The 13621-nt window shown below is 41.6% G+C and overlaps 1 protein-coding gene across 1 annotated transcript in view; it reads left to right on the top strand.

Annotated features, from left to right (window-relative positions):
- The window catches only part of CRB1 (crumbs cell polarity complex component 1), an 83171-nt gene that overhangs the window by 46480 nt on the left and 23070 nt on the right, over window positions 1–13621 (top strand). Inside the window, 7 exon segments of the mRNA XM_033099359.1 lie at window positions 4572–4615; window positions 4617–5120; window positions 6604–6741; window positions 6743–6770; window positions 7880–8280; window positions 8282–8790; window positions 11199–11326. Coding sequence (XP_032955250.1) covers window positions 4572–4615; window positions 4617–5120; window positions 6604–6741; window positions 6743–6770; window positions 7880–8280; window positions 8282–8790; window positions 11199–11326 — 1752 coding nt within the window.

Here is a 13621-nt window from a genome sequence, read left to right as displayed (position 1 = left end):
AAACTAGTCATGGCAACTACTAGTACAATATCTACGGCACAGAAGATGTTTAGTAAAGGTTTACTTCCTTGCTCTCCTACCGTGTTTCCCCAAAAATAAGACCTAGCCGGACCATCAGCTCCCCGAAAATCAGACCTAGCTGGACCACCGTCTTTTGGAGCAAAACTTAATATAAGACCGGTCTTATTTTAATATAACACAAGACCCGGTCTTATTTTAATATAACATAAGACCCGGTCTTATAATATAATATAATACTGAATCATATTAATTTTTGCTCCAAAAGACGCATTAGAACTGATGGTCTGGCTAGGACTTATTTTCAGGGAAACACGGTATCTATGAAATTCTCACTTGCTCCAAAACCAGGCTTAAGTTTAGCATTTTTATAAACCACCAGTTTATTCAAAGGTATATTTTCCAGGGTTGCATTGGAGAAAACAGATATTGAACCTAGGTGTCTTAAGAGAACAAAAAGGAAGGAAAAAAAGAAAACAGGGGAAGTGACAACAACAGTGAAACTTGGTAGATGCCATCAACTAATTGATCTCATTTTCCTGGCCAATCACAGCTTGAAATGTATTTCAAAATCCTTAACTTCCAACCTCGTCCCAAAGATTGCTGTTGATAGTGATCAATACATACCTGTTCCACTTTATTATTATTATCACGGATTGAAAATGTCTGAGAGGTAATTGCGACAGACGGCTTTGAAGTCCCGCTGTAATTTACCCCAAGATTTTAGAGTAACCTGAAGTAGGACAACATCTGGTAAATAGTCTTCTCTGCTTTGTAAGAAGTAAAATTAAAACCAGTCTTAGCCTATAGCCAATTCCATGTCCGAAGGGCTAAGAATTATTAGAAACGATTCTCGGGTCTCCCCACTGACCACAATATTCATTACAAATCAGGGACCCGTGTGACAATGAGGTATAGCATCTGCCAGCTCTATGTAATATTTTACGTGGAGTGGCAAGTTGTTTGGTGATTTCTTTTTAGAGGAGAAAAGGGGAAATTACGTTGAGGCAATGTTCACTTTTTGAAGAAAAATGTAATTGACCCAAGGCAATACTTTTACTACATATTCAAAATAACAAACAGATGTTGACTCATTTTGACCGGCTTCCAAAGGCAGCGACCCACAAAGTTAATACTGACCATGGTGGTGCTGACTGTCCTGGTAATTAGAGTCAAAAGATGCCACTCCAGTGGGTTTCTGGTTTCCTTTAGCTTATTTTTTTCCAACTTGGAATCTCATGAAGGTTTAAACCAAGTTTTCAAGTTGGTTACCCGCCCCCACATCCCCCAGTTTCTTTCCCCTCTATACCACTGGAAACAACAGTTTAACCCTCATGAAAACCCTCGGCTTCAAAAGATATGTCTGTAGGGAGGGAGTTCTGTGAGGGCTTCTCTTTCTGAAAGTCCTCAGTATAAGGTTAAGGAAAATTATATTTTTCACATCGCCTCTTAGGCATAAGATGAAAATATTCTGTATTTGCTGTTACCTATGAGGAACGTTTGCTAGGCATTTATCCCCATGATAAAAGATGCTTACAAGCCCTAATGAAAACATGGCGTCTTTCTGTCATTGCACATTGTGCATGCAAGAGGGAAGACACGTACTAGAAAGCACAGGTGAACTCCACCCAGTCCAGGTCTTGGCTCAGTGTTTCCTGACAGTGCGATGCACAAGCAGGCTGGATAGAGGACAAGGTTGGTTGATTCAACATGGAAGACATGGGGACTTCCTCTGTTTTAATGTTGACCTTCTTAAATTAATCAAGTGTCTTCATCAGGGGAGTTCCGAAAAGTGTTTCTCAAAGCTCAGTTCCCAGGACTGTCTGTCAGGGTATCTCAGCACACCTTGTGTTAGCTGTGTCTAAGAATATAGAGCTTCCAAAATAATGTTCAGAAAAAATGTGTCACTGACCTCTTGCCTTCTGGACAATATTTGATTTATAGATGGTTTATATCATTTTTACCTTCAGTCATACGTCTAGACTTTGAGAATCTTCTCCTCTTACAATTACAGTTTCTTAGATAGAAAAGAGGCTCACTCCATGAATGATTTTTTTTTTTTTATATCATTGTGCCTGCCAAGTGTAGTGGCCCAAACCTCTGCTTACACACTTTCAGGAATGGAGAACTCACTCCCTCCATCTTGTCAGGAATTCTCCAACAGTTGTTTCCTCATATTGACATAAAATATGATTACCTACAGCTTTCATTCATTGGCAGCATTGTAACACTTGAAGACATGCTAATATAAACCTTATATCTCTTCTTGAGAACACTTACATATTTAAATAAAAGTACCATCCAAGCCATCACTACAATCTTGCTACACATACCCAGCTTCTGCTAATGTTTTCCATGATGTAGTTTGCAGACAGTTCCTCAGCTGCTTGCTCAGTTTGGAATAAATTTGCTGACCTGGTTCCTAGATGTGCCTGAGGACGCAGAGTGACACAGGACTGTAACTGCCATCATCCTAGATAATGTTCTTCTAGTTTTCAGCCTAATGTTACATTGACCTTTCAGCAGCCACACGCTGTGATTGGCTGGCTCACTCTGAGTTGTTCGCACTCATGCGGCCAATGCCCTGCTTCTTCCACCCTAAACCAATGAGGTACTTGTACATTTAGATCTGAACGGCTCTCATTTATTTCTCATAAATTTCATCTTGTAGTTCATCGACCATTACAACGTGTCCAAGTTATGTTTAATAATATATGTCCTCCCTCTTCATGACATATCAGTAACTCGGATGACAATTACCCCTGCCTCCGACAGTCATCCCGTGTTCACAGCCAAGTCTGTGGCTTCAGGTGTCTCTCAAATCACGTAGCCAACCACCGCTCTGACTACTCACTTGTGATTTCTGAAGACGAATGGGATTGCTGGAGAGCTGAGCTCCTGAGAAAAATGCAGACAGCTCTGTGTTCTGCCTGTATTTTAAAAGGGCTCTGCAGAGTGATGCTTCCACAGATGACCAGCAGGGACCCCCTCCAGCCCTGACGTTGGTGATTCTGTGCATATACTCACACCTCAGCAGCTTCACAAGTTGTATTCTCTTCTGAAGCATTTTGTCTCAAGTAAAAGTGCTGCTGTGTACTCAGAGATTCTAGCCTCTTCAAATGGGTTATTGTATCTCACAGTGCACTCTGAAAGCTCCCTGGAGCAGGTGGCCTCCAAATGCAGACTCAGAATGCAGTGTTCCTCTATACAATCAAGTCAGAGTTCTGAAAATGGCGCCTTTTGTGCAGGAAGCCCTCCCGTACACACAGTTGCTTAGGCAAGTTTTACTGTAGTTCAGCTGAACTAAAATATGTCTTCTGTTTGCCCAAACTTCAGTTGGACCATGATGACATTTAAACATGATGCAATGTGCTCTTGTTTCTGGTTATGATTTCAGAGTGAAAACTTGAAGATAGCAATCTCTTTAAGACAATGCTTTTGTCAGGTTCATCAGTAACTTCTAGGTTGCAAAATCTCAGCACTTCTCACCATCTTCACCATTACCACTGATCCAAGCCACCACCATTCCTCTCTTGAATTTCTACAGTATCTCCACCTTCTTTGGGGTTTTGCTCAAATATTACCACCTCAGAGTTCTTCCCTGATGACTCCATTTAAGATTACAACTCCACTCCTACCCCCAGCTCTCTCTATTCCTTTTCTCTACGTAACTCATTTTATACCAAAGAACCTATAACCACCTGGAACACTTCTTTACCTGCGCCTGGTCTATCCTTCATCAACTGGAACATAAGCTGTAGGAGTGTAAGAACTCTTTTCTTACTCTATCATCCATGCCCTTGAAGGTCAGAGCTTGTTTCTATACTTCGCAAGAGTTTTTTTGAGGTGACACACATCAATAACATGGCATTACTCATGTCTCTGACCACAGGGAATGCTGGGCGAGTGCAGTACCCAGCTGCACCCTAGTTCTCTGTCGCCATGCCTCTTCTTTTCCCCACCAGGCCCACAGAAGGAAGACTCCTCCTCTCCCTTTGTTCAACTGCCTTGCCTCTCATTATTATGAGGAGTACCATCTCAAAAGAGGCTTTGTACATAATTTCCAATTTCTGTATTTTGCAAGGAATAATTAGGTTTAATGACATTTGCTTGAGCATGCTCCCAAATAGCAAAGAAGGGCGCTGCCTAAACAGTGTGTTCACGGATGTTGCAGGAAGAGCTCTCACCCACCACCAAATTTCTTCGACCAAGTTGGACTGCCGTAGTAACGGATAATCCACCCTAAGTCCCACGTTTCAGGGCAGTCAACGAGAGGTCCTTAAGCTTATCAGTGCAGAGAGCTCCTCTTTCTCTTTTATGATCAGTGAGCCTCAACTATAAACTAGAAACCAAAATGTAACTATTTGCAGAATAAAGTAAACTCAGACTTAGAAAATCAGGCCAAATTGTCATTCTATTGAATAAGCCTTTCTGAACTTTAAAAAATATGTATGTCTGTATAGGGGTCTATATTTCATCTTCTGCCCCTTCTTACCTGTGAATCTTAAGATGTGTTTCTTCTTTGTGTCTCCTCTTCTGTTTTGACATCGAAGAGTATGTGGCAGGCAGATTTGGCCAAGATGACTCTGCTGGCTATGCTGTTGTTTTACCTTGACAAGAGTTATGGAGAGAACGTCACCCTCTCCCTGTTTGTGTGAACACGTCGGCCGTCAGGCTTATTTCCAACTTTGGGAAACAGCACCCAGAACCTCCGTGTCTGTCTAGAGTGTGGCAGGCTGGCGAGGCTCAGTCCACCTTCTTCCAAATTACAGGCAAACTTTGTCCTTAGCGATGGAAAAATCCACTGCATATCTTTGAAAATCAAGCTGGATAAAACTGAACTGTATCAGTCTTCACAAACCCTAGGATTGATTTCTGCTCCTACCAGTACATGGATAATCCAAAGAGGCGATGTCCGCTACCTTGGTGGCCTGCCTGACAGGCAAAAGACTGACGTTTATGGTGGATTCTTCAAAGGCTGTATCCAAGATATAAGATTAAACAACCGAAACCTGGAATTCTTCCCAAACTCAACGAGCAATGCATCTCACAATCCAATTCTTGTCGATGTGACCCAAGGCTGTCCTGGAGACATGTGCGAGGTAGGATTTCTCATCCCAGCTGTGTCCATAGTGGATGGCAGAGTTTTATTTTAGTAAATAGATAATTTATGATCACCTTCTCTGTATGTGAAGATGACGATATTGGCACTCCAGCCATCGATTCATCCTTCATCAATATTTTCCCAGCAAGACGGTGGGATTTATATTGCGCCGTGAAAACATGGCCTTGCCCTGACTGGCATCAAGGTCTATTTAATCAACTTAGATAATGCCACTGACACGCTTGTCCTATGCCCGTAATGACCCAATTAATTTAAGAATAATTGCATGTTAATTCTACATTTATTAGTGGTAGCTCAGAGTTTAAACAGAATCAACTCTATTTTGGAAGATACCGGTAACTTTATATTAAGTGCCCAGCTACCATTGTTTTGAACTTCTAGTAAGTCAACAAGAAAGAAAGAAATCTGGGAGGTAACTTCCTTCTGGTAGTTGGATTTGAAATTCTCTGAAACGGAATTTCTCAGAGCCCACGCTTTACCGTATATATTTTGTATGCTCTCTGAAAAGCTACTTAAATACTTCAATTTGTTGGCTCTGCATGACCTTTGAAAAGAAAAGAAGGAAATACATTTATACCTGGGGGACATTTATGGAGCTCTGACTGCCCTGCCATGCACTGGGCTTGATTTTAAATCTACAAAGACGGATCGTTACACAGATAGAATGTTACACAGGGGTGTGGCCAGTGTGCCAGGCACTGTTTCACAGGCGTCTATTCATTTCATTCTGTTAAAGGGCTGCTGCACGAGGCAGGCATGGTGACTGTCCCCATTTCCATCACTCACAGATCAGGAAACTGAAGGTTAGAAAAGTTGCATAACTAGCCTAAATCACATTAATGGTGGAACCCAGATACATATAGTCTGAGCTTTCCAGAACTCCTTTTTAAATACTTGCATTTGGGATACTTCGTGAGAAACCTTGTAAGAACTGAAATAATAATAGAACGTCTGATTCAGAGGCAGAACAGCCGAGGAGGGCTGATGGCGGTTGCCGTACTGGGACCCACAGGAAGTAGGTACCAAGCTTCATTACATGACTTTCTGGTAGCTTTTCTGGGCAACAAGCTGGCCCGCAGTTTCCTCACTGGGGAAAACAGAAGTAAAAAATCTCTACTTCAGGTGATCATTAGTGTAACTGAAAGTGTCTGGTAATTTGTAAATCACGGAGAATACTATTAAACCTTTCATAATCCTCCTTGTGTTGTCGGAGATCAATTTTATACATTTTCTCTCTCACTCCATATCTACTTCTAGTTCTCTCTCTACCCCTTTCTCTTAAAAAAGCAAGTTGCAAATGGTAGCAGTTTTATTCTATCTGTTAATCTGTAGATATACACACTTCAAACTGTCAATACCTAGGAAATTAACTTCTAAAAATCAGAGACATAGGGCTTTCCTTCACTGTTTCCATACTTCGCTACCAGCTTTTTAATGCCTTTGGTTTCTTTTCTGCTCAGTCCAGGCTGTGTCACAACAGAGGTATTTGCCACACCCTGTGGGATCACTTCTCGTGCTCCTGCCCTGTGAACACAGCTGGGAACACCTGTGAGGAAGTGCAGGGCTGTGAACCCAGACCATGCCCTCCCACGGCCCAAGTGCCAGTTGGTGCCTCAAGGATTTGAACGTAGGTGGAGTTCGAGCTTATCATCCATCCAATTAAGCTGGGCATCTGTTGTTCCAGGAGGCAACCCAGAGGAAGAAAACATATAAAACCGGTTCAGTAAAGAAACCTGTGGCTGTTTCCTCTGACATGAGCAGGAAAATACACCGAATGGGGGTAGTTTAATAACCCAGGTGGGCTCATGGGCTTCTGGGGGAGAGATGGAGGCCAGAGCACCACTGAACCCTGATCCTTGACCATTCAAAGCCAATTGCTGAGGGAAGAATTAACCAGGTGGTATTTAGCTTTTCTTTTCTCCTAATTGGGAAGACAGAGTAAGGGTTAGCACACTGCCATTTGTTAGCTCTGGGGCCCAGCAGCTCACACACCCTCCATAGTCTGCAGCTTCCTCTGTAGAATAAGGATGAAATATCTGCTTTATAGGTAGAGAAAGTGTGTATGTGTTTGTGTGCACGCGCACGAGTGCAACTGACTTTTAACTGCCTGCTGGTCAGCTTCATCAGAAGCCAGGTCCACTGTCAATTTACCGTGTCACCATAGCTCCATGTGTGATTTCTCTGTGCTCAGTTTCTTTATGTCTGAAATGGATAATCAGTGCTTTATTTGTAGGAGCAAATGTAAAATCACTAGGGGCGTGTAGTCGGATATTGATGGAGAAGAAATGTATGGTATGGGTTTTGATACCGGACCATCCAGGTCTGGCATTCTGGCTTGATTATCTGTTAGCCACACGACCAGAAAAAATTACTTCACTACTAGTCTCCATTTCCTTTATAAAATGGGGATGACGGTGATAACAATAAGCCTGCATTTGGGAAGTCTGTACCAGAAATCACAGAAAGGCAATGAGCAGATTGCCCAGCCCACAGCGCTCAGTGCATTTTGGCAGTGACATGATGGCCGCTCATATTACTAAAGTATTGCAGACTTAATGTCGGTGGCGCTTGGCACTGCTCTCTCTCTTACCATGTTTTCCTGAAAATAAGACCGGGTCTTATGTTAATTTTTGCTCCAAAAGACGCATTCAGGCTTATGTGCAGGGGATGTCATCCTGAAAAATCATGCTAGGGCTTATTTTCTGGTTAGGTCTGATTTTCGGGGAAACATGGTAGGTGCTGCTAATGCCGTTTTTAATAGACAAAGCAGTGTGACGTTATTCAGGAGCAATAGGAAAATCAGCAGAGAACTCACCAATAGCATCACGTGCGGTGTCAGGATGCGGGGTGCTAACGTGACCACACTGTACGCAGAGAAGGAGCCTGAGGTTCTTAACATCAGCATTTGAGATTCCAGATTGTTATTCCAACTGCAAAGCGGCAACAGTTTCCATAAGCTGAGTCTGACGAGTATGCAGTCAGTGGATGAAGGCATGTGGCACCATGGGACTCTTTCCATGACAGACCCACTGGCCCGGGCCTCCACGTGGCAGATGGAAGTGCACAACCAAACCCCTTCTGTGACCAGTGCAGTGGCCACTGGAAGTCTCAGCTTCTGGAAGAAGAAGACAGACATTCCACATGGGTGACCGAGCTGCTGACAACACGCGGGGCCTGCCAGGGTGTGTGAGCACAACAGAAACCGGTGGCATTTCTCTCCCTTACATTGAAAATGTTCATGGTTTCATGAACAAACCTCAGGAAGAGCAGTTTGTCAAAATCTCTGTGAATTCCAGGGTTCCTGGCTCTTTGCAGTTAGATGCCTGCAACTCCAACCCTTGTCTGCATGGAGGAAACTGTGAAAACATCTACAGCTTTTATCACTGCTCCTGTCCTGTGGGATGGGCAGGGCCACACGGCGAACTCAACGTTGACGAATGCTTTTCAAACCCCTGTAACCATGGCAAATGCTCTAACAGAGCTGCCGCCTATTACTGCAGGTGCGAGCCTGGGCACACTGGTGTCAACGGTGACGTGGGTATAGACAATTGCCAGAGTTACCAGGGTGCAAATGGGGCCACCTGCATCAGTGACACCAGGGGCTATTCTTGCCTCGGTTTTGGAAATTTCACAGGAAAATTTTGCAGGTGAGCATAACATGCGTATAAAGCTTGGTTTTGGAGCTAAGCTCAGCATTCTCCTTGCCAAACTGGAAAGCTGTCTCCTCAAGTAACATGTAGGCCATGCTGAACAGGACTCACATTGGTCACGTGCAGACAGGATCCCACCTGCTGGAATGTTCTAGAAGGAAGTTGGCAGTGTTTTGACCAGATTTTAAGCAAAACGTTTTAGTCACCTTCATTAGAATATGTCTCAGGACCTACAGCCCCAGAGTCTGACAGCCTGAAGGCCTCAGGAAACAAATAGATTTATGATAAATGCAAACGCTGAATTTTAGTATTGTTGGAGGAAGCATGACTCCTATCCCTAAAACAGTGCCCTGGGTTATTTCAGGTAGGTAAATATTGTAAAACCCTGAAAAGACGGTTAAAGTATCATTTCAAAGAGAAATTGTAACTCTCAGACAAATAAATAAACATGTTTTGATGGTTTTATCGAACTCATTAATTAATGAGGGAACAAAATAGAAAAACCAGCTCAGAGGACAATCTTATCATATATAGATAATGTATATGTATATACATATACATTATCTATCATATATACATATACATATACATTATCTATATATGTATAAATGTATAGATATAATAGGTATATAATTATATATATAGTATATATTTATGCCATAAATATCTAATTATTATATTATTGCCCATTTCAAAGTATTCCACAACATTTTTCCTAAAACAACAGAAGCAGTATTTTTTCTCAAACTACAGAAGAAGTAATCACCTCCATTTCATGTTATATAAACAGAAATAAAAATGAATATTTTCTTATTAAGTCACATTACTTCAATATTTCTACATAAGTAGAATTCATTATTGAATTCTTATAACTTGTGCTGCTTTTAAATTCACTAAATAATTGAGTCATTATGGGAGGCGAGAGGGTATTATTAACAAGTAATAATATACTCAAATTTTGGACAGAACACCTGGAGTCGTTGGCAACTTGTAGACATTACACTGATTCAGAGGTTGTACCTTGATTTGATGAATCTCCTGGCAGACGTAACATGCAGCCATAGCTATGAAAAGATGTATTATCTCTATAACATTGTTGTTCAGAGCATGTGAAGACAAGGCATGTGTTAGGGTCTAAGTGTTGACATTCCAGCAAGATGTCACTGCTCACGAGTTAACCAACTCATTTGCCAACTGGTAAACTACCTGTCTAAAAGCAAAAGACATTCAGGATCAAAATTAATAGTATTGCCACTGTGAATTTGGATAAGTAAAATAAACACATACACCCCAGTCACTAGTTCTCCAGTATTTTTTTCTGACTAATTCATCAAAGTCAAGTTCTCAAAGATTAACGTTCTAAAAAATATCTTCTAACGAGATTCAAAATTTGTCTCTTAAACATAAGATGTATACAAAGCTTCATATTTGTATTGGTAATTGACCTCTTTCAAAATGGTTAACTTTTTTTTGGCTCTTTTGAAAAGTTCTCATATTTTCTTTTTAAAGTGGAATTGATTAGCTCTTATGAGAAAAGACACACTCACCGTCATGTAGGCTAATTTCTCCATATTAGCTGCAGCACACACAACAGGACAAAATTCAATTCATCTTGTATTTCCTGAATATTAATTAGGCATCAGATACCATGCACATGCACAGTGGATCAAAGGACCTGGACACCGCCCTTCAAACCTTTTTAATCAGTCCCTTCAGACCACTGGATTTGTCTTGCAATAAAGTTCTGCTTAGCTTCTAACAATGTGTTCTGCCCTGCCCTTAATATATACAGCTTTTTAAGGATCCCTTAATACATACAGCTTTCTTGTTATACAAAAGAGCCATGGTCTGAATTCACATGTAGTTACCACTGAGTGCTGCACACAAGCCTCCTAGACAGCATTTGGCTGGCATCCTACAAAGCTATAAATTGTTAGCAACAATTGTTATAAATTGTTGGCAAGGCAACCGGAGTTCAGATCCAAAAGCCAACAGAGAAATCACATGAGTGTTTGGGTACCAGAGCTCTGTCCTTGCCCTCCTGGCCTTTAGAAGATGTGCAGTCTTCCTGCAGCCCGTGTTGATTTATAAGCAAAGAAGCAACCATCTAGCTCCAGTAAACGTCTTTCAACCCTGACTTTACTGTCACCTATGGTGTAGATCTTATCTCACCAATGAAAACTATGCAGAGATGGAAGATATATAGGCATGCTTGTCACAGCACCCTCTAGTGCGTTACTGAGAAAGTGACTCTTGCATAAGGCAGCACAATTAGCATCTGTAGTTCAGCCAGCCTGAGTGCTTAATTAGTTTGGCACTGACCACATCTATGAACTTTCCCAAAATGTGTTCTTGAATGAGAGGAACAAGATGAACAGCTGTAGCTGTTACTTTTATCTCTTCAGAGACACGAGATTACCCCCAACAGTTTGTGGGAATGAGACAAATCTCACTTGTTACAACAGAGGAGACTGCGCTGAGTTCCAGGGTGAACCCCAATGCGTGTGCCGGCCAGGCTTCACTGGGGAATGGCGTCTCATTAGAGCTTTACAGGAGAGTTCCATGTGATTCTACGTTTCCCAAAGAAAGCCTTCAACTCTTCTTCACCAAATGCAGTCATTGTTGATAAGGAGTTGTCCGTGCCTTCAGACAATCTGTGACCTGCTAAAAACGCAAGCAAATTTGACATGCATTTATCAGGCTGAAGGTGAGGTCAAGGGTAGAAAGACTACGTACTCCGTAGCTTTTATCAGACTCTCAAAGGGATCAATGTCCCCAAAATGTGTACAGACCAGGTCTCTGACATAGATACTATGACATAGATACTATGGAAATGGATAATCAATGGCTAACCATTTTTTGAATAGTATACCATGCATGCTACACTTGTTATCTTCACTTGTCATTATTTCCGTTTTGCATTTGTGTAACCTGAGGCTGAGAGGTCAAGTGACAGGTCCGATGTGAGTCCAGATGTATGCTGCAGTCAGGCGGCACTGCCTTCAGAGTCTCTGACCATCTACTGGACATGCTAGCTACACACATGAATCAATCTTTGCTTGGGAACAATGGAAAGAAAATGGGAAAGTGCTCTTCCATCTCATATACCATCACAGTCAGATATACAGATCTCTGATCAAACTTCCTACAGTGAACAAATTAGAGAAATTAAAGTCAAACACATTTCGCAAAGAGATTGGGCCTGAATTAATTTATCCCGAAAGGGCAGTTAATAAAATAATGGGTGTATTTGCACTGAGTGACAGTGTGGATTAATTTGAATATTCTCTGTTTTACCAGATTCTTTCGGTATCACAGAGATGCAGCTCTTTGGCCATTTTTACAGAACAGCAGGAAATCTAGGATATCCGTACACCTGCATTTTACCCTTTAACATTCAATGACGAGTCTAGTCCTCACTTCCTGAGGTCGTTTCAAAGTGGCCTGGACAGTCCAATCAAATACGTGCATAGAAGGATGTATCTGTAGTCAGTGCTACTTTCCACGGCACCAGTTTTCATCATGCAACCAATTACTAACCCAGGACCATTCAGTGGCCAATCAGTTCCATATATCACCAAAATATTGCAAATATTTCCTTGTTCTAAATTTCAAACACCTCTGTATTTACATGCTGGTGACTTCCTACCTCAGTCTCCATTTGCTTAATGGCACAGTGCACACAACTCATCTAAAGCCTTGTATTATTTCTCTCTGCCACTCACACATTGTCCCTATTTACAATAAACACTTCCCTTTCCCCCAACATTTATTTGTTAAAAGAAACACGTATCTGTCATTTAAAAATTATTGATTTGAAACTCTGGAGGAAAACGAAGCTCAGAGTTTTCCTTGCTTCTCCGGGAGTCTTTCCATCTGGATAAATTTCTCTAAAGTAGTGAACACATAGTCAGTAGACTCTACTTTCAAAGTCCTTAACCATCATCATCGGTTCATTCACTGCATGCTAATGGATTTATTTATTTCGAATTTCCATCTATGAATTAACCTCTAATGAAAGCTCCAAAATGTTTCTGACGAATGTGTATATGTGTGTGTGCACTGGTTAGTTAAAAAAGATGTGGATAAGAAATGGAGAAAGAAGAGCTAGAGGAAGACTAGAAAATGCTGGGTACTCACCCAAGACCCAGAGCCATGTGACTTCCATAAGGTCCACAAATATTGAAAAGCTGTCTTCTAACAAACTGCCTTCACTTCTGTCTTGTTAAACCTGTAACTTCACGGTTCATCCTGGCAAGTTGTGAATGATGGGTGGTCTGAACACTCTGGGCCCCCAGCACAGAGAGTGCTTCTCAAGCCCCTTGCAGTTGTCACGTTTTGCTCAGATCTAATCAGAGAAATCTCCTTCCAGCCCAGAAGCCCAAGCCAGAAAAGGAAAACAAAATGTCTCAGCTACGCTCAATATCCAACCAGATAAAGAACTGTTTTTCTAGGAAGAAATCTCTTCTTCCTTTATACCTGGGGTTGGCCCTGCCCCACCCACCACCTCGGCCCCTGCCATTTTGGGCCTAGTGAGTAGGCAGTGACCCAGCATGCAAGGCTTTTGGGGGGTGGGGCATAAAAAAATGTTTACATAAAACTTCAACATTGTAAGCCGCTCTGTAGAGGCAAGAGGAAACTTTCAAATTACCTTAGAATTTATACCACTTGTTTTGAAAATTTGGCTTTGGAAGCCATTTTACCTGAACATTCCAAAATGATGCTTAGCTACAAAACAGATTTGTTAGCAAGTGAAATCTTCTAATTATCTACTTTTGTTTTTTGTTAAAAAAATGGGAGTCTGAAGGAAAATAATAAACCAACTTGT

This window comes from Rhinolophus ferrumequinum, chromosome 27, assembly GCF_004115265.2.
Source record: "Rhinolophus ferrumequinum isolate MPI-CBG mRhiFer1 chromosome 27, mRhiFer1_v1.p, whole genome shotgun sequence".
Classification (NCBI taxonomy): domain Eukaryota; kingdom Metazoa; phylum Chordata; class Mammalia; order Chiroptera; family Rhinolophidae; genus Rhinolophus; species Rhinolophus ferrumequinum.
The sequence above is the reverse complement of the archived record's forward strand: the minus strand, read 5'-3'. Positions and strand labels throughout refer to the sequence as shown.